Genomic DNA, 19,052 nt, shown 5'->3' on the forward strand with positions numbered 1-19,052 from the left:
AGCAAAGCTTGTTTTTTATGTTCATATATCTCGTTAGATAACACTTGAAAGGCAAACCATAGTAAAGACCAAGGTCAGCATCTATAATATTATGTGAATTTCTTATGAATTCTGCCGTTCCAGTATTATAAAGATGTGGAAGCTCTCACTGAATTATTTTAACTTCTGTATCGGTATCGGGCACTCACAAATACCAGATAAATAATGTGCCGGTCTTTATTGTCTCGGCCGTTATAATCCGATATGCCACGAGTCCTCGATGTATTGGCGCCCGCCTGAAACCCCACGCGATCCGTGAGAGAAAATTTCACACGCTTCCTTTCCGACGCTCTCTCGTCTCCTTCCTTGGCCTTTGCTCTCTCCACCCGCAATTTAGACTTTAGATCGGTTGCAATGGAAGATCTGAAGGCGGCCTTAAACGATCACGTGGATCTCGTCTCCGAGCTCTTCGAGAAGCTCTCCGCCGAACTACGCTCTGGATTCGGCCCCGCCGTCGACAACTTCGTCGGCTTCTTCCACGCCATCGATTGGAAGGTATCCATCCCATTAATCAGAAACCTTGGTTTATATTTGCTTTTTCTTATTCTTTTCGTAAAATAAATGTCTTTAGTTGTCTTTTATGATCGCGTGCTTCGGAAACTAGTCTCAAAATCGTGTGCTGTGTCTAGCACTAAGTTTTGCAGCTTGTGGTCAGAATGGTAGAAATACTGGTAAAATTTTGTTGGATATATGAGCTAAATTCAGTTTATTGGTGTTAGATTGGAGATAGAGCTCTGGATGAATTGAATTGGTCAACTAATGAAGCTTAAGTTGATTCGAACAAATAAGAGATTACAATTATGGACTGTATCAGATATGCATTTTTCATTGTAAATGTGTTGTCTTCAGCCAGAGATCTTTCTTTTTCATTGTTTTTTTTTCTGTTAGGAAAGAAAATAATTATATGGTTTTTATAGTAGAACGCTGTGGCATTTTGGTGAGGATATTAATTCACTGCAGTTTTGAATGTGAGGGTTGGAATTCATGTGCTATATTCTGTTTTTTCTTGTTTTGATTTGCGGCTCAAATATTATTTTCCAACTTTTTATTTGATTTTAAATATTGAATCATGTGAGGGATTGTTGGAATTCACATGCTTTTTCCTTAATATCTTTTAGTGATTAAAATTTACGGATTTGTTGAAAAGCTATAACAGACTTGTCCATCTTTCTGGTGCTCCCCCTCTATTGGTCTTAGCAATTTTCCGTGGATCATGGAGAAAGCTAACTTGGGTAATTTTGTTTACTGAAAGAAGATATATTTCTTTTAATTTCTCTTGCTTTCATCCACAATTGATAGAATTCTTTTTCGGATTTGGCTAAGGCTTGTTCGAACCACTTTTGAGTTGGCTCATCAGAGTTTATATGTAATCAACCATGATGTTGTTTTGTTGTATCTTGGAAGTTAATGGCTGTGAAACTTTTGAACTAGGGTAGAGTGAAAACTCCACTATGGATAGGAGTGCTCATCATTTCATAATAAGCTCTGAAATGGGTAACCTATAACATTTTTTTTTCTTTTTTTTTTGTTTAGATATTTTAAAGGAGTTATTGTATTTAATGCATTATTTTTGTGATTATACAAACATGATTTCCAGCAATGAGGATAGTTGGGAAAGTTAAGTGATTGATATGATGAAGGATATGAAAGGAATAAGAAAGGAACTTTGATTTTCTCTTTCTGTGGGACAGCATCTCTTCTTTAAATTTCAACTGCCTCCATTTTGGTGTATTCTCTAATTCTTTTTTCTATAATTTTTTGAAGTTTAAAAAGACTACAGGTTGAAGGTGAAAATAGCCTATTGCTTCCCATATTTCAATAGACGCCTTTAGAGTGCATGGACTGTGAGTATCTTCATAGTCGAGGATAACCTTAGAAACTTTTTGAAGATATTTGCAAAGTAATAAATGTGCCACTTAGTGGAGCTAAAAGAGTACAACCAACTAGAAAGTTGGTTTTGGTTGGCCTATTTTGTGGATCTTCTCCAACAAGAGTTTCCCCCTAAATCTAATTTCCATCTGATGTGTTTGTGTTGATATATACACACACACACTACTTACACATGGTTTCTGCCAACACAACACCTGTTTACATTGTCTCACATTAAGTGCTAGAGGGACTGCACAATGAAGGAATTTTGTGTGATACATGTAGCATTATATGTTGTCATGTATATGTGCATATATTGCAGTCCTCTCTCCTTCATCCAAGATTGGCAGGTCCATTTCTACATTGTAGCTAGATCATGTTGTATCTATTGTAAGAATGCATGTTTTTGTATTTTTGTTATTCAAATGGCTTCTTTGCTTTATGTATCGGGACAAGGTTTCCAGCCCCTTTCCATCTCGTTCCAGGACCTTGTAATGATCTTTAAGGGACACCTAATGATATCGCCAACCTTTTCACTATAATCTTTTTGAAAGCAAAAAAACTAGGAACTATTAGACCAGAAAATCTCATGCATATGAAGATATGCTCTCCTATGGTTATTTCTTGGTTTAAGCATAATATCTTTCCCAAGGTCTGCAATCTCGGTACCGGATATCGTATTGATATCTTATTGATACGGTATGGTACCGTACGGTATGGCCTTGTACCAAAATAGCTTTCTAACCATTTTCTCAATTTTTATCTCGGTATGCCTCGATATAGAGCACTGCAGGACTTGTACCAACTTAAAATTAAGTTTCGTACTAATTTCCTCCTGGTACGGTATGCCCCATACTTGATGGTATGGCTGACCATGATTGTTCTTTTAGAGCACTTCAAAGCCTTTTGGGGCACCATGTCAGGTTGCTGAATTAAATGAGCAAAAGAAAATTTTCAGAAATACAAATAGAGAGAAGTACAAATAGAGTAGATTATATCAAAAATAGTGGTTATATCCTGGAAAACAATGTCATTCAGAGAAAATAAAGGATTGCTTGATTATTGCTTGGAATGTAGCAAAGCAGGAGAAGAAAAATGTTCAGGCAGGCCAGTGCACGCTCATGATGGTTGTCTCATGGAGAAATCTAGGATGGGCTGAAATCATCTGACACCCTGACCATGTGTCCTGGACAAGTAGATAAGTTTCAGTTAGATTTCTTTCATATTTGAGAAATAGTTGAAATTATCATGGGATGGAGGTGCCTATGTCAATCATTGTACTTCTTTCAAAAGAAAAAGGGTCTGCAAATATTACCATGAATGCAATGAAATATAGCATCTGACATCTTCCACTTCTGCAAGCTGGAGTTCTTTGAACCAGAAGCAAGGAGTTGCACAGCTGCTGTTATGTCTAAGCTTGACACAAATACACATACACAGTCCTGCCCAAAATACAATGTCATCCCAAAACGTACAGCAGGATAATAGCACCATCTCTCTTATCCTATCTGCATTGCTGAAACATCTAATTTATGTACACAATGGCTGAATGCTAAGTATTCTTGGAGAAATATGAACTTACTGGTTACATTTCTAGACTGAGATTGTCCTAGATCAAGATTCTGAGACCATCTAAGACTTTTTAAAGTCACCAGTTTCCTATTCTTCAAGAAATGTGAACTTATTAATTACGTTTCTAGGCTGGGATTGTCACTGGATCAAGATTCTAAGATTGTCTAACACTTAAATCATCAATTTTCTCGTGGATGTTGGCTGATTGTTTCTGATTGCTTGTTGAAGTCAAGGTGATCATTCTTTAATTCATAGGATGGCGTGAAGTATGATATAGGTAAGTTGCCTTTCAACTTTAGTGATATATTTTCAAATCCCACATTTATGGCATCAAGAAAGAAGGGGTGATGGCAGGGACGAGTATTAATGATGGCAATAGCAGTTTCATAATTAAGTTAAAGAGATGAACTTTTGAATTTAGAAAAGGAGGAAGAATTTCATTAGATTGTCAGGTACAAGTATACTTGTTTGTGTAATTGCTGTGAATGGTTTGTAGGAGGATAATATCAAGAGAGGCATTGAAACTACAGGTATGGTGCAAACAAATTTATTGGCATTAGAATCAATGATTACGTAAAAGGAGGGCGGCAGGAATACAATTTTTTGATGGCTGGTTGTTGAATGTCATCTACTTGTAGGTAAGTTGAATTGTTGGGGGTGGTTGATATAAGGATGAAGCTTGGGTTGTCAAAAGATACATTATGCCATACTATAAGAAGCATGCCTACCTTCTCAAATATATCTACTAATCTTGGATCTCCTTTCATTCTTTGAAGTCCAAGCCTCCAAGTAAGATAGATTGAAAAGAAATTCAAAATGGAGAAGAGTAACAATACATTGTTTAGAACCGGTGGATACAAAGCTTTGGGCACAAATGGGTTTGGTTTATTATTTTCAAATAAATTGATGAACTTGCTGTTGTATTTTAAGATTTTTTCATAAAAAGTATCTACCATTGAATACCTAATTTCTACTTCCTTAATCTTTATCCAAAGGAAAGAAAGAGGGATTGATATTGAGGATTTGGACTTATGAGCCTAATTTATCCATGGGTCTTACAATTAACTATTAAGTTGCACGATGGCCTCACCTTATTGTTGTAAAAAGATTGTAGTCAGTGCAAAGTTATCTTGGACAGGGTTCTTATTGTTCATGATTGCGTTGCTGCCGCTATGCAAGATAAATTGGTGGAACATATGCAAAGTGGATGGAAAAAGCTTAATGTATGGTGGATAGACTGTTATCTGAATATAGTCTTGGTCTATTTGGCTTGGTTTCTAGTTGCTGATATATATTACATAAGGTGATCCCAACTAACCTTTCTTCTTATTTTAGAAGTTGGTATGGTTATTCAAAAATATTATAGCTATCCTTTTATGGAAAACAGTTTATATGATCTGAAGGGTAGTATTTGGTTCCTGAGTTCTAGATTAAATATGTTTGTATCAATTTGTGAATTTTATGAGAGTACAAACATATTGAAGGGTTTTGTTGCTTGCTGAAGGTTTAGGGTGATAGGATCAAGTTAAAATGGTTTAGATGGAAGGGAATGTTGGTTTAGGGTTTTGTGGTACTGGAAGGTTCAAATTGGGCCATTGGTTGAAGCTTAGATCTGAAGTAAATTTTAGTTGTGAACTTTTTTGGATGCATGCTCTTGGGGCAAAGCAATGACAAGTTGGCATACTGTCAATGGTTCCTCTCTTTCCTCTCTGAAGAAGAAGATAAAAAATATTTGTTGTTTTTTGGTGTTTCATCAACCCTTAAAGTTACACTAGAACATGTCCTGTCTTTGTGTGCTTGAGAGCCAGCTCTTCTTCTTCTTTTTTCAATGTTCCAACTAGGAGTAGGACCTCTGTCTATTCTTCAAACACATTGATTTCCAACATATTGAGGTGATATGTGTCGTATTACATAAGAAAAATAAGAAAACAGAATTGCTTATGTTGGAATAAATTTATTAGTTTGCCCCAGTTTAATTAAAAGGAAGAGAAGATAAGAGGAATTAATCACATTGTTTTTATTCTTAGTAAGTACGTCTCTTCTTATGCTCTCAATTGAGGATTGTTGCTTGGAGGTGCATCTTACCCTCTTTGAAGTACTATCATCAAATATGGTGGCTTAAAGCTGCCATTTAAAAGGCTCTGAAGTGTTAAGTGGTATTTTTATACCATTTAAACATTGAAATGCTTAAACAGATTCGCTTCACACTAAAATGAATGTTTGACAGGTTAATTGTTTGCAATATAATCTAATGCTTAAAGACATTACCTAATATGCTATTTAACATGATGTAGCAATTCTTTTTTTAAAAAAAAAATCAATTGAATTGTGTTCGTTATATTTAAAATTGTGTTACTGAAAATACTGCATCACTTGTAATGTTATGCATAGATGCATGCCGAAATACGGTAGGAGGGGGAAATGATCTTTTCACTGCCCAATCCCAACTCCTAGTATAATAATGCGGGACCTGTTCCAATACTGTCATCAGTGAAAAATTCATCTCCATATTTCCCGATGTTCCTCTGAATGATGTGCATATCTTATGTTCAAAATGTCATTCCATCTTTTTTCTGCTTATGAAAATGTTTTATCACTGATCAAATATCCAATATGATCTTATTAAATTATTTATGGCCATTGAGCCTTATAGTTTGATGCATCTGTAGGAACCTTGGTTGATATGCGTACTACTGTTCCACATTTCTGTGCTGCTGATAACTATCATCTCGAGGAAAAATGTCAACTTCCAACAGCCTGTCCATGCTAGCATGTGAGTTCTTTCCTCGAATAGTAGTTTAATTTTCTATGAGTAAGCTAACTCATGTATTATCATGAATCACAACTTGCTTGATTGCTAGCACATAACATACAACAAGGTTCTTGGAGTTTGATTACTTGACTGTTTATTATGTTAGGTTGCTATACTCATGAGCTTTATTTTGCCAAAGCAACAAAAGTATGCGACTGGCATGATTAACATCTGCCTATATGCATTTGCAAGCGTATTTGGTTTATTGGAGTGTTTGGGATCAAATATTACAGACCACATCGATCAAGAAAAATCTTCCTTTAACAAAGTGAAACCTAATTGCCATCTTTGTGCAGATAATCTGCTGCCTATGATTAGTGGCTATTTAGATTTGTGGATGTCTCTATGTTTAGAGGTTATTTTAATGCATGGTAATGTAAAAAGCTTTGGCTGTTAACTGGATGCCAATTCATGCTCAGACCATGCCGATTTGTTCTAAGCTTGTCACATCTCAGATGCAATAAAACTTTTCCATGTCCACTAATATTTTCTGAATTACCTAACTCTTCCTTGTGATAAAACAGAAGATGGAATTCAATATCATCCAGAAGGTTGTGTCTTCAATACATTATCCCCAGTTGCACATTTTCTCGAAAGTTGATTGTAGAGCTTATTGGTTTATTATAGGATAGTAACTTTTATTACTAGTTCACTTTAAAAGTAAACTAAAATATTACCTTTTGCTTATGTTAATGCTGAAGTTTCTAATTGACTTATACTGCAGTGACTGGTGTATATCTTGCTGAGAGGTTAAACAGTTTTCTGGGAAAACACTGGAAGAACTTTGCGAGCCAGAATTACTTTGATCCTCATGGACTTTTTATTTCAGTCCTCTGGTCAGGTCCACTTCTTTTTGTAACCATCATAATTGTGGTTGGTACCCATTCCCCTTGCTCTATCTATACTTAATTATGCTGCTTATTCTTCAATTCAAAATTTCTCCTGTTTTTCAGGTGAATACTCTCTTCACATTGTGCCACCTTATTATAAGATGGAAAAAAGCAGAACTCAGACATCGGGCTAGGCTTGCTCGTGACAAGCAGGAATAATCAGTCCCTCTGCTTTTTTACTGTGGTCATGTTTTTGTTTTTAGGGGATGATAGGAGCACTTACATCATTTCACACCTGATTTTATTCGGATTCGGTGCTCAGTATTTTCGATCTTTTGAATCATTTGTTGTCATCCAATTAGGTGTTTTAGGGAGGACACAGCTGAAATCTACTTGAGCCAGGTGGGTGTTTCAGGAATCTATGAACGGGTTTTCGACAGAAACAAAAAGAACAATTTTGTCCGATATGTTGGGACTAAAAAATCTTGTATGATCTGTCTTATTCAATTGTAAAACTATATGTTTGATATGCTTAGAGTGAAAATTTCGAACTGTAACCTCACAAAATATATATATTTTTTGAATGATCAGGGAACTTTGACTAGTTCTTGCTGTGTCTTGTTTTTTTTTTTTTTCATTCGGGTAGTCATATTTGCGAATTGTGGCTTGGACGTTGTGTACTGACTTCTTGAGGTTGATCTTCCTATAGTCCTGAAATAGATACCCATGAAAAGGTCAATGCTGGAATCATATCACCTTTACTGCAAAAGCATCTATCTGAAGACTGATTAACAGCAGAGGCAACTGAGATTGGGATCAGGTTTTCTTGGCTTGCTGAAAACTGAGAACCAAAGAGCTGAAACTCATGAGCATAACAAGTTAAAGGCCAAGCATCCTCTTCCAGATCTTAATTGATGCTCCTTTTTTTGGTGTGCTGTTCTCAAAATCTGGCTTCTTTGGGTTTGCAGCCTTTTGACAGGTAGTTTCTGTTGTCACCCTGGTAGTTTGGAGATGTTTTCTTTGTTGCTCAAGTTCCATTGCTTTGTTCTTTAGCTTTCCAATCCTTATTCATGTACCAAGCCTCTGGCTGGCCAACTAACTACACTCGGCTAAACTGTGCTAAGCTGTGCCAAAAACTTTACTGATGCATTGCTAAAACATGCTGAATTGCCTGTTATATATCCCTAGGGCACCTCCAGGGAGATTCAAATTGGATGAATCAGTGAGCGCAGTTAGACCCTTGATGACTCATAAGAGCAAATTCACATTAACAACCATGAAGAGGCTGCCATCTATATTGTCAGCTAAATATGCAGTAATGTAGAAACAGTCAGGGAAAATAGTATAGCGAACTTATTAAGGTGCAATACTGATTCACAGTGAACAAGTTATCTTCTCACATACAGATGTACGGTGAGAACATTTATAAAAATCTTTATGCAAGCACTTGGGAGAATAATATTATTTACATGACAGAAACCATGACATGCATCCCCAACTGCTTTCTCCGTCTGTAAAACCAGTTGCCAGGGTCATGACATCTGAAGTATGATCCCTTTCAAATTTTTATCTAGTGCTGGACTACCAGAATAAATCTTGCATCGTAAAATTGTTGTAACCCCTATTACATTTTCTGTAAACTTTTCTACCAAAAAAACAAAACAGTTATAAAACACACATTGCTGCAATTTTTGAGACACTCACGCGACTCTACACATTGCGATTTTCTTCTTTTGCTCAACATGCAAAGCAGTATCTTTTCAAATCTCAAAAGTTAAAATAGGGAAAGCAATATAATCCGGCTCTCATGAACCCACATTCGATGCACCATATCTATCAATTGACTGTTGCGATTGCATCGAGCATCCAACTTTTTAGATAAGTTTATATCATTTTTGTGCAGAAATGTGTTCATATCGCTACTCTTTAATCTCTAGCATTGTATATTGACCTGGATATGTCATCAATGAGCATGATCTGTGATGATAAAGATATTTCAGATTAGACCCATTGCTGTGGTTTCCTCATCTTATTGAAGAGAAAATGTGAAAACAACTTATGCCCATTTTTCCTTGATTATCAGGGTCCATGATGAGATATCACCCAATTTCTGCAGTTGTGTCTTTGAAAGTCCTACAAACTTCATTTTCCTGAATCTATCTTTCTGTAGTGGATCTAGAAGTGAGCAAGCTAGGCCGGAAATAGCTAGGTGTCAGAACAAGGATTTTTGGCACGGTGGAAACACCAAAATTATACTTCTCTTATTGTGGAGATTTTGAGGCTTAGAACCACATTCCCTGTATCATGAGAAAGGAAAAATACAAAGGAGATCTTAAAGAAGGAAAACTATAGGCTTTGATTTATTCATGGTAAGGCATAGAGTTTCCAAATGCTGTGGGTCGAACTTGCTTGATAGTAAGCTGAACAACTTATTTAGCTCAAGGTATAGGACAGACAGATTCCATGCCTTTTTTATTTTGTTGCTTTCCCCTGTAGATGTTTGGATGCAGTGATGCTGCTGAAGTTAAAGGACTTCAACACTGATAACTGTCCCACTGTACTTTTGTATGGTAATTCAGTTTAGATCCAGCTCAAAGCTAGATTTTTGGTATCTTCATGCTGATGCGTTCAAAGTGCAAGTTCTCCTGGCACAAGCTTCTCTTCTAAACCTCCTTTGTCTGATAAATGTTTAAAATTGTTAGATATCCTGATTACAGAATTTTCTGTTTCAAATCTCCTTTGTTTCATGCCACTGTCAGTATTCCAACTGAAGTCTGAACTCACGGTATAGTGTATTGCATCAAGCTGAAACCTATCTCACAAGATTAATACTTCTGTCCCATAATTCTGTTTAGATCCAGCCTGAAACCATTTTTTTGTTTTTTTGGGGAATCTTTTCACCAATGAGTTCAAACTGCAAGTTATCCTGGTACAAGCTTTTCTCTTCTAAACCTCCTTTGTCTGACGAGTTTTTTAAATTGCAAGATATCCTGATTACACTATTTTTCTGTTTTAAAAATCCCCTGTTTTGCGACTACCATCAAAATCCCAACTGAAATCTGAACTTATGGAGAAGTGTTATCGAGTCAAGCTCGGTCCTATTTCACAAGATTAATGCATCTGTTGAGTCTCCTTCCATTAATTTGTTCGCATGCAGCTATGTTGTGTGATCTCTATCCATTGGGAGGTGGCAAAGTTAATTTAATGAGCACATTTCAGAACAAACTTCTAATGTTCATGGATTTAGATTCCCTCTGCATTTTATGTTACAGACAAACTTCATCTACTTTAAAAAAGAAGTTGGCTCCAACACAGGCAATCAAAGTCCAAGTGGGTTCATCTAATGATTCTCTAATCATTTTTTTTAATCAAGATGTGGTTCTAACTAGATCCTTAGTCAATCTGTTTATTTGGTCTGTGCAAAAAGTCACTTCTACCATGCAAAGCTTAATGCTGAAATGAACAGGATAGGATCCAAAAACTTGGTTACATCTCAATCTCCTAGATAAATGAATGATTCAAACTAGACTGTTGTTCCTGCATGAGTTGTATGTTAAATATCAGTTGTCGTGGCTCATAATCCCTATTAATTATTCCCGTATGTCAACTGCATGTCTTATTCCAAGAGGCCTTGTCTCCTAAATTTTTTATCTTCAAGCAAGCATTCATAATGCTCGTTCTGCTAGCCAACTCCAACTCTGTTGCCATTTGTTGCCAAGTTTTGACATGCTAATCTCATGAACATCTCTAGGTCTTATCGCCTGCTGTCTTTCTGCGATCAACTAAGTTGCTGCAATTTTTTTGTTAATTAGAGAAGAGAAACATGAGCAAGCAACTTCATTATGCTCATGGTTGAATTCGAATATAAATCTGTTCCTTTATCCCTATATGTACTTAAGAATGATTAGAATTGAAACTGCCAGGCATGAGAGTCTGACTCCATGCTCAATTTGATCCACAATGAATTGTGGACAATAAAATAAATATTCATAGATTGCCAAGGGAAAAAACACAATCAAATATTATGGTAACTGATGAGTAAAACTATCATTAATTAACATCACAGGATATATGCGAAAGAGGCATATGCCAAACATGAGAAAGTTGAGTGATGCTGGTTCCACCCACGCATTGAAAGCAATGGGGAAATTAGTGAAATCATGCAGGAAACTCAATATATCTTGCAGATCGATGATGCTTCTCAGCCATTGCCGCCATAATGGGAGGATGGGAGTCAGTTTTCTCCACTTCTTTGAATGAAACCACTTGACCCAGAAGGAAGAAAGGAGAATGAACTTTCAGAAACCTCAAATGCAGAACGAGGGAACTCATCAAGTCCCCCAAAGTTACAAGCATCAAAGTTCATAGGAGAGAAACATCCTCGTCCATCATCAACACCTCTATCATTGAGAATCTGAACATCATCCAAGGTGCTGCCAGCAAAGTTATAATCCATACTTCCCACAATACCATTCATCACTTCATTGCCCCGTACTTGATCTGATATTCCCGAAACCTTGGTTTCATCCACTGCAAGAATGGGTGTATGGCCCTGGAATAGAGCAACGTGCCCGAACAACTTATCCTTCCTTGAGAATGTTGTCCCACAGGAACATAGCCATTTGTCACGACCACAATGCTTCTCATGAGTTTTCAGATCTGCAATAACTGAAAACTTCTTGGTATTGCATCTACTGCAGATAAAGCTCTTGTCACAGTGGCTTCTCTTGTAATGATTTTTCACACAGAGAATCGTCTTGAGAGGTTGGAACTTCTTGTGCTCCTTGTTCCTCTTACACCCTACAAAGGGGCATGAGTACCTTTTTATAAGTGCTGGTTCTGAGCTTGCTTCCTTGTTAGGTTTGGCAAGGGCAGCAGGGGTCTTGTACTCATCTCCATGGCCTCTCATGTGCATCCTTAGGTTAGCATCTCTCTTGAATCCTTTCCCACATATTGTACAGAAGTGTGTATGTGGTGCTAAAATCTCCTCTTTTTCCAACTGCAAGACTTCATAGGAGCCAGGGGGAAGGTTTTCTCCATCAACACCATCATCACAGTCCTTCACATCATGGTCTTCAACAGGAACGGATTCAGTCCCCTCACCCTCAGAACTTTTAAGACATTTGATCAGCTCATCACCTTCATTCCCATGACTCTTCAAACCATTGATCAGCTCACTGCCTTCATTCCCATCACCGTTAAAACCTTCGATCAGATCATCATATGCTGAAGCCTTGGGTACCTCCATACGCATGACCTCGTTCTGCTGCTGACCGCCATTTATGCCGGAGCTAGTTTGAGCACCTACGATGCTGCCCAAGTGCCCAACTGATGGATTAGTTGAGACAAGTGTATTCTTGACAGAAGGAAGAAGAGAACCTGCCATTGAGATCAACTGAATTATGATGCTAGTCAGATCTGCTGTCACAAGTTGCTGCTGAGCCACCATTGCATTAGCTCGGTTGGAGAACTGACCTTCCTGGTTACTGATAGACCGGACTATATCTTGAACTTGGTGGATCTTTTGCTCAAGGAAGGAGAGGTTGCTTAGCACCAATCTTGGGTCCCAATCTAAAATTGCATTATTGACATTTGGAATTGGTTTGAATTGATTTGCGCCCTTTACCTCATGCTCTGGTTGATATAAGCTCTGGTTTTCGGTGTCTAGGGGAAATTCTGGGAAGGTTTGCTCAGGTTTACCACCATAGCATAGATTGGTGGTGTTGCATTGGATGAATGGCTGGCCTGGATTGAAATTTCTTGATCGGTCTCCCACCATTTGGGCGCAAGATTTCGTTGTCGATTCTAAAATTCTTCTCCGCTTGGGATCCATTTTCTCTGCCAAAAAGACATCAAATTCAACCCTTAATCCAAGTGTTTCCTTGAGAAGTTTCGTACTGCTCACTTCAAAGGCCAACTTTTTTTTGATGTAAACTTCAAAGGCCAACTTAAACCCCACATCTCTAACAAAGAGTCCAGAAAGGTGTTAAAACTAAAGTTTTTTAAACCAAAATTGAGTGATAACCAGAAAGATTTTAAAAATCATCCTTCAAAAGGCCCTCCAAAACCTAATAATTCAATCTCTCCAGGTAGCATCAAAAGAAAACCCAAAACTCCAGCTTTCCTACTAGAATTGTATTCCAAAAGAATTTTTCCGTCGCCAAAAGCCTCAAGAAAAAGGGGGAAGCAGTAAAAAAAAGGAGAGTAGTTTTAGAAGAGAAGTTTGACAGATTCCAATAAACAACTAAATCTTCAATCCATCAAGCAGAAAATTCGATGATAACGCAAAAGAAACCCACTTTTCAGATCCAAACGATTCAAAAATCATTCCTTTAGTATATGAAAAGAAAGAGCCAAATCCAAATCCCAAAATTTCATAGTACCCACAAACTATGCATCCAAAAGCTCAAATCTTTGCACATAAAACACCATCAAAATCTCATTTGCTCCCATTTCAATAACCAAAATGCTTTAGAAAAGAAGAGTAGCGCAAGAAAAATAGGACTTACAGAGAGATTCAACGTAATTTGAGAAGCAATTAGGCATCGACAAACCTACTCCGGTCGATGCCTTCATGAGCTCCGATCCGTCCCCGATCTAAACTAAGCTATTTAACGTATCCATGTCCAAATTCCAGAGTCTCCCCTCTATCTCTCTCTGTCTGACCTCTCGTTTGTTTTGTTCACCGCGTTCAAGAAGAAGTGATAGAGTACTCCTCAGGAACTCTCTGATATAACCTCGTCTTCCAATAATTGAATAAAGAAACCTAGTATGAACAGCAGCCTGCCCGTGGTTTGTAGCTCAGATAAGAATTCCTTGGCGTAGATGCGATGTGCATGTATAATTTTTTCTATTTAAGTTTGTCAACCTTTTTTTTATTCCTCTGTTACTTCGAAAATAAGTATATTGTAAGGATATTCTCTGAGTTTCTGGAAGAAATGGTTTCTGCAAGGATTTTTTGTTTACTTTTCAAAACCCTGCATCTTTATATGCATTTACTTATTTGTTCGCTCATTTATTTGATACTAAAAAAAGCATGAGATGGATGGAGATAAACACTATTGATTTGAAAGAATTTACTTATGATAGTTGAGATATTAATTTATTTTGTATAAGTAACTATTAATCATTCTCAATAAGATAATTGATATATTAATAAAAGAGTACTATTATTCTTTGGGTAACTTTTTTTTTTCCGGCTAATGAAATAGGGGAAGGGGGGAGGTTTTAATCAACGCCGCAGCGACTCGAACTTGGGCCATGAGGATAGAAATTCCGCCCAGTACCCACCAGGCTACCACCTTGGTGGCTTGCGCAACACTTAGGTCACTAGCCTATACGACAGCTAGGTTTGGTATAGAAGCATATGTCATGATCGATAAAGTCCAGACATCATTCTACCGGTCATCGAGTAAACCATGTAGAACCAATGATGTAAGTAGTGACTAGAGAGATGATCTTTGTAGCAAAGCTATAATATATTTAATAAAATCTTTATTTGCACAAATAGATAAATTTAGTTGAAACAAAAAATTTCAATCCTTATTTGTAAAAGAAAAAATTGTTCGACTTTTTCTGCAAAAATCTCTTTTATTTTTTAACATTTATACACATGTTATACAATAATATTTTATTGTGCAAGCATAAAAAATTAAGTGGTGATCATTATACTACATATGGTGGTTGCTTTGACAAATTAATTCACATGCTCCTAGATTCAATTAGAGCCTTAAAATTATTATAATAAATGTTATTTTGGATGATGGAACCTCGAAGATATCAAACTAAGATGTCAATATATTTTTTTTAATGTAGACTTTTTTTTTCTTATCTCTCCCAAAAAATGCATTTTTGATTAGATTTTATTAGCCATCATTATTATATGACCAAATCTGAAAGAGAGAAATGACCTTATCTTCAAATAATGCACTAGTTATTCAAATCAAATCACACGACATAAATTGGGCTTATTTTATTTTTTTATTATTTTTTTTATGTTTCATCTAGAGTTGGTCATAGATCGAACTTAGACATAAAAAAAATATTAAATTTTAAATAAGCCCAGTTCGAAGGTTAATAAAAAATAAATAGAGTTTAAAACCGAGGCCCGCTCATGATCAGCGATAGTTCCAGCTTGATGAAATCAGTGAGGGTTTTGTCCCTTCTATTCTTGAATAAAACGGAAAATGCCTTCTTGGCAGGGAAACCAGTTAAGATGAACGTTCAAGTGGAGCAATAGAAGAATGGGCAAAGGATGCGTTACACTATTATTAGCCTCGTAAAAGGAGAAGGAAAGCGCGTGGAATCTGGAGCTGGGAGGCGTCCGCTACGTGGAGCTCCGCGGATTCGGACGAATCTAGGCCCATGAGGTCAGCTCACCGTCGCCCACCTATCCCCAACCCCCCCCACCCCCCCCCCCCCCCCCAATGCAAAAAAAAGACAAAAAAAAATCCTTAAAAGGTGAGAGTAAATTTAGAATTAGGAGGCTTATGATTAGAATTGCATGAATAAAGTGTTAAAGCCTCCCTCATATAACACCCAATTGTTCTCAGGTCTATCTCATTGACACGCCGCATCAAATATAGGAAGCCAACCTCTCTCCAACTTTAGGTACTCCTGCTGGCGATGAAGCCAATAAAATAAATATCAATTCGTCCGCACCTATAACTTAGCCTAGTTCTATCTTGCAAGTTTCTTGCTGGACAATAATCTTAGCTCATGTCTAACGTCACTTCCAAGGTAAATCATGATAAATCTGCCTCAATTCTGACACTTTTTAAAGGTAAGAAATCTACGACAATATACAATATTCGATATCCATCTTCAGAAGATAGATGGCTATCAACTGTAACGCATCATGTATGACATGTAAAGCTATTTTGTTTGATAGCTATCTATCTCTTGACTGAGAGAACTGATGTAGAAAATTTTATATCTTCATTCTATACGAGAGCTAGCTTAAAAAGGTAACTGAGATTTTGAATTTGGAATATACTGAATATGCATACTTAGACATATTGCTATTAAGATATATCGTTTGAGGTTGTAAATATGCTCTCCTCCACTTTCCCTTTGGAATCCTTCTTCAAGTTATTTGCCAATGGATTCTACCAGATTTTAAAGAAAATTGATATACAATTATACCGAATTTGTTTTATTACTTGCATCTTAGTTTTGTTTGATCTCTCACATGAAAGAAATGCCATTTAATTCTTTTGCTTTCATCTTAATAGTTTTAAGTTACACCCAACGCATGGATGGTCCATGGCACCCTTGAACGGAACCGCGGTCCTTCAAAAGAAAGGATGATTCGGCCAACTCAAGAGAGATGCAGCCCATGAAATACATGTGGGCATTACTTATCTCTAGATGAGCTGATGGAATGAAGGAATCCTACCAGACTTAGAAAATGACAAAGAATACGTCATATTTTGGGTCAAACAAGGTAGCTATCTTTCCAGAGATGGGCTATGTAAACTTGAGATTGATATACTTGTTATATCAAGGAGTATTTATTTAGAAGCTGAGATATTAATTTGTGTTTTGACCGAAGAGAAGAGAGAAAGAATCAATTTCTTTGATTTGCTTGGACATTTCACAGAAAATAACAAGAATATAACAGAATTTGATACGTAGAATTTCAAGCATTTTTACTTTCATTAATTGATGATAAATCGATGTACAAAATCTGTTTTTATACTGGTGAAGTTCGGTTTCCTAAGTGCAGGCCGGATTTCTCTTCCGGTCACCCAAAAAAAAAATCTATAAAATTATATAAAATTATATTAAAATGAAACTTTTGTAGGAATAATGTATCAACTTTTACATCAACTTTGTTTTTTTATCATGGTACTCCAATTCTCTGGATTGGAAGATACGCATCGGAAGATATGCCTAGCTTAAAGATTACTTAAAAAATAAAGTTTAACTTTGAGTGTTCCATTTTGGGCGGAATGGTGTGCTATCCAACGCAGATTATATATATTGGTCCAGGATCTTGAACAAATACCAAAAATAATAACAAGAAAGCGGTGCTGAAAAAAAATTTAGAATAGAGTGAAATAAATTTATTTAAAAAAATATTATAAGTCAACAGTCATACTTAGCTCTTGCTAAGAATGGCAAGCAGGTCGGATCGGATATAGGTCAAATCAAAAAATTTGTCAACTCGATTTCAACCTATTTATTAAATAGATCAAAAGTTCAAGCCAACTTGTTTGTTAAATAGATAACTCGACCTAATCCACCTATCTCATTTGTTTAATAGGTTAAGTAGATTTTTAATCGATTAAATAGATTTAAATAGATTAAACATGCTAAACGACTTGGGTTGAACCGAACTGAAATAGATTAAGCATATTTTAAATAGATTAAATGAATAGGATTATGATTCAACTTAACTATTAAATGAATCTAAATAGGTTAAATAGATAAAAAGCCTAAAACTAGACTCAATTTATTTAATAAATAGGTATTGATAGGTTTACCATTTAGAACCTATATCTATTTATATTAAATTTAAATTTATTTAAATTAAATTATTTGTGAATCAAGTTAGCGGATCAAATCATAAATTGCTATATCTAAATATTTGGTCTCAAGATAAATAAATAAATAAAATAAAAATCTCTCTCCCTCAAAGTGGCGTCTCTTCCTCACGCTGCCACGCATCAATGACTCGTGCTCACACCTAGGCCTCCGTCCCAACTTTTTCTCGCTCCTTTAAAGTTACCACCAAAAGACCTCACGTCTTTTGAAGATGCCGACAACCAAAATAAAATAATAAGACCTCTCTTCTTTGACTATGTGGCGCCTAACGGCTGCGGCTCCAAAACCAACCACAAAGTCTTGTTCCCTTGATCCTAAGAAGCTAATAAGCTAACATGTACCAGCACCTAATTTAGTTAAAAATTAACCCATGCCTTCGAGTTCGCAATGGCTCGAATGCTAAGTGTCGTTGAACCCTTGAATCAGGAGGATGCGAGCAATGAAAACTATCGCAACCTCACAGTACTTGGCGAGAACTTCATTTTGGTGCCTAGAACGCTAAAAACAAATATCGAATAAGAAAATTATGACCAAAAATTATGTTTTGCCATCATGTCTTCGGTGTGGCGCAGCCTAATCTCAAACCTCATTCAAACCAACTGAAGTAGCCAAATTGGTCGACAAGAGGTCTGGCGACCACCTAGATCAATTGAACTCCTAGACTTTTATATTCTGGCTTTAATTTGGTCAGTATAGTGTTAAAAAATTAAGGTATAAAATTCCATTATTAGCTAAAGTGGAGTTTAATTTATTTCAGAAGATGCTGGAGATTAGATGAAAGAATTCAGGAGAAGCCACAGCTAACAAACAATCTTTCAGTCTTCTATTCCTTATTTTCGATTAAGTAGTTATCACAACCTAGGACTTCATCTAAAAAAAATTACCGCAAAATGTTATTTCAGTTTCTTGGTGTTGTACATCATCCAAGATCTACGTAGTATATAGCCAATGTAGAATTAAAGATAATCCAAAAATTATTTGATAAATGTAATTGTATGCTTGGATCTAGTTAAAATACCTATGAGAATAAAATGTATCCTAATTAATGAAAAGACCAATCAACTTGGTAGATGTTGGGGGCATCTATATTTTTTTTCTTTTTGCCCCCTCAAAAGAAGAGACAAGGTGCTAATTTAGATTGTGGCTTAGAGTTGACTGCCTTGGTTAAAATGGATAGTTTTACAAGGAAAAATATATCATGCCTCTATTGGTCTAATTGTTACTGTTGTTGTTGTATTCGAACCGAGGTTGGAGAGCAGCTCAATTGACCTTGAGGTCGGCTGGAGGTGAGCTGGGTAGGCTGGTTAATATGTCGGATGTTAGGTTCCTCCAGAGGTGGCCTGCAAGAAAGACCGGAGAGTTTCCAGTGGAAAACCTTCCGA

General features: G+C 36.5%; 1 protein-coding gene and 1 pseudogene across 3 annotated transcripts; one reads left to right on the forward strand and one right to left on the reverse strand.

Moving 5' to 3' along the window:
• Positions 1-221: 221 nt before the first annotated feature.
• LOC103711294 (uncharacterized) lies at positions 222-7,726 on the forward strand (annotated as a pseudogene). The gene is made up of 4 exons (XR_016397800.1): positions 222-534; positions 6,150-6,276; positions 7,017-7,165; positions 7,246-7,726. The product of XR_016397800.1 is annotated as an uncharacterized LOC103711294 (transcript).
• Positions 7,727-11,116: 3,390 nt separating this feature from the next.
• On the reverse strand, positions 11,117-13,946 carry LOC103711270 (zinc finger protein STOP1 homolog). Of its 2 annotated transcripts, XM_008797354.6 has the most exons (3): positions 13,632-13,905; positions 12,598-12,960; positions 11,117-12,501 (listed from the first exon to the last, which is right to left on the reverse strand). In XM_008797354.6, the coding sequence occupies exons 2-3, from the start codon at positions 12,953-12,955 to the stop codon at positions 11,357-11,359; spliced, it is 1,503 nt and encodes a 500-aa protein (XP_008795576.4). In that variant the 5' UTR covers positions 12,956-12,960; positions 13,632-13,905; the 3' UTR covers positions 11,117-11,356. The 2 variants fall into 2 exon arrangements, with proteins under 2 accessions (XP_008795576.4, XP_008795575.4); XM_008797353.6 differs by having other exon boundaries at positions 11,117-12,960; positions 13,632-13,946.
• Positions 13,947-19,052: the final 5,106 nt, after the last annotated feature.

The sequence above is a fragment of the Phoenix dactylifera genome, chromosome 11 (assembly GCF_051530095.1).
Source record: "Phoenix dactylifera cultivar Ajwa chromosome 11, Ajwa_hap1_PhDact_Kaust_v1.1, whole genome shotgun sequence".
Classification (NCBI taxonomy): Eukaryota; Viridiplantae; Streptophyta; class Magnoliopsida; order Arecales; family Arecaceae; genus Phoenix; species Phoenix dactylifera.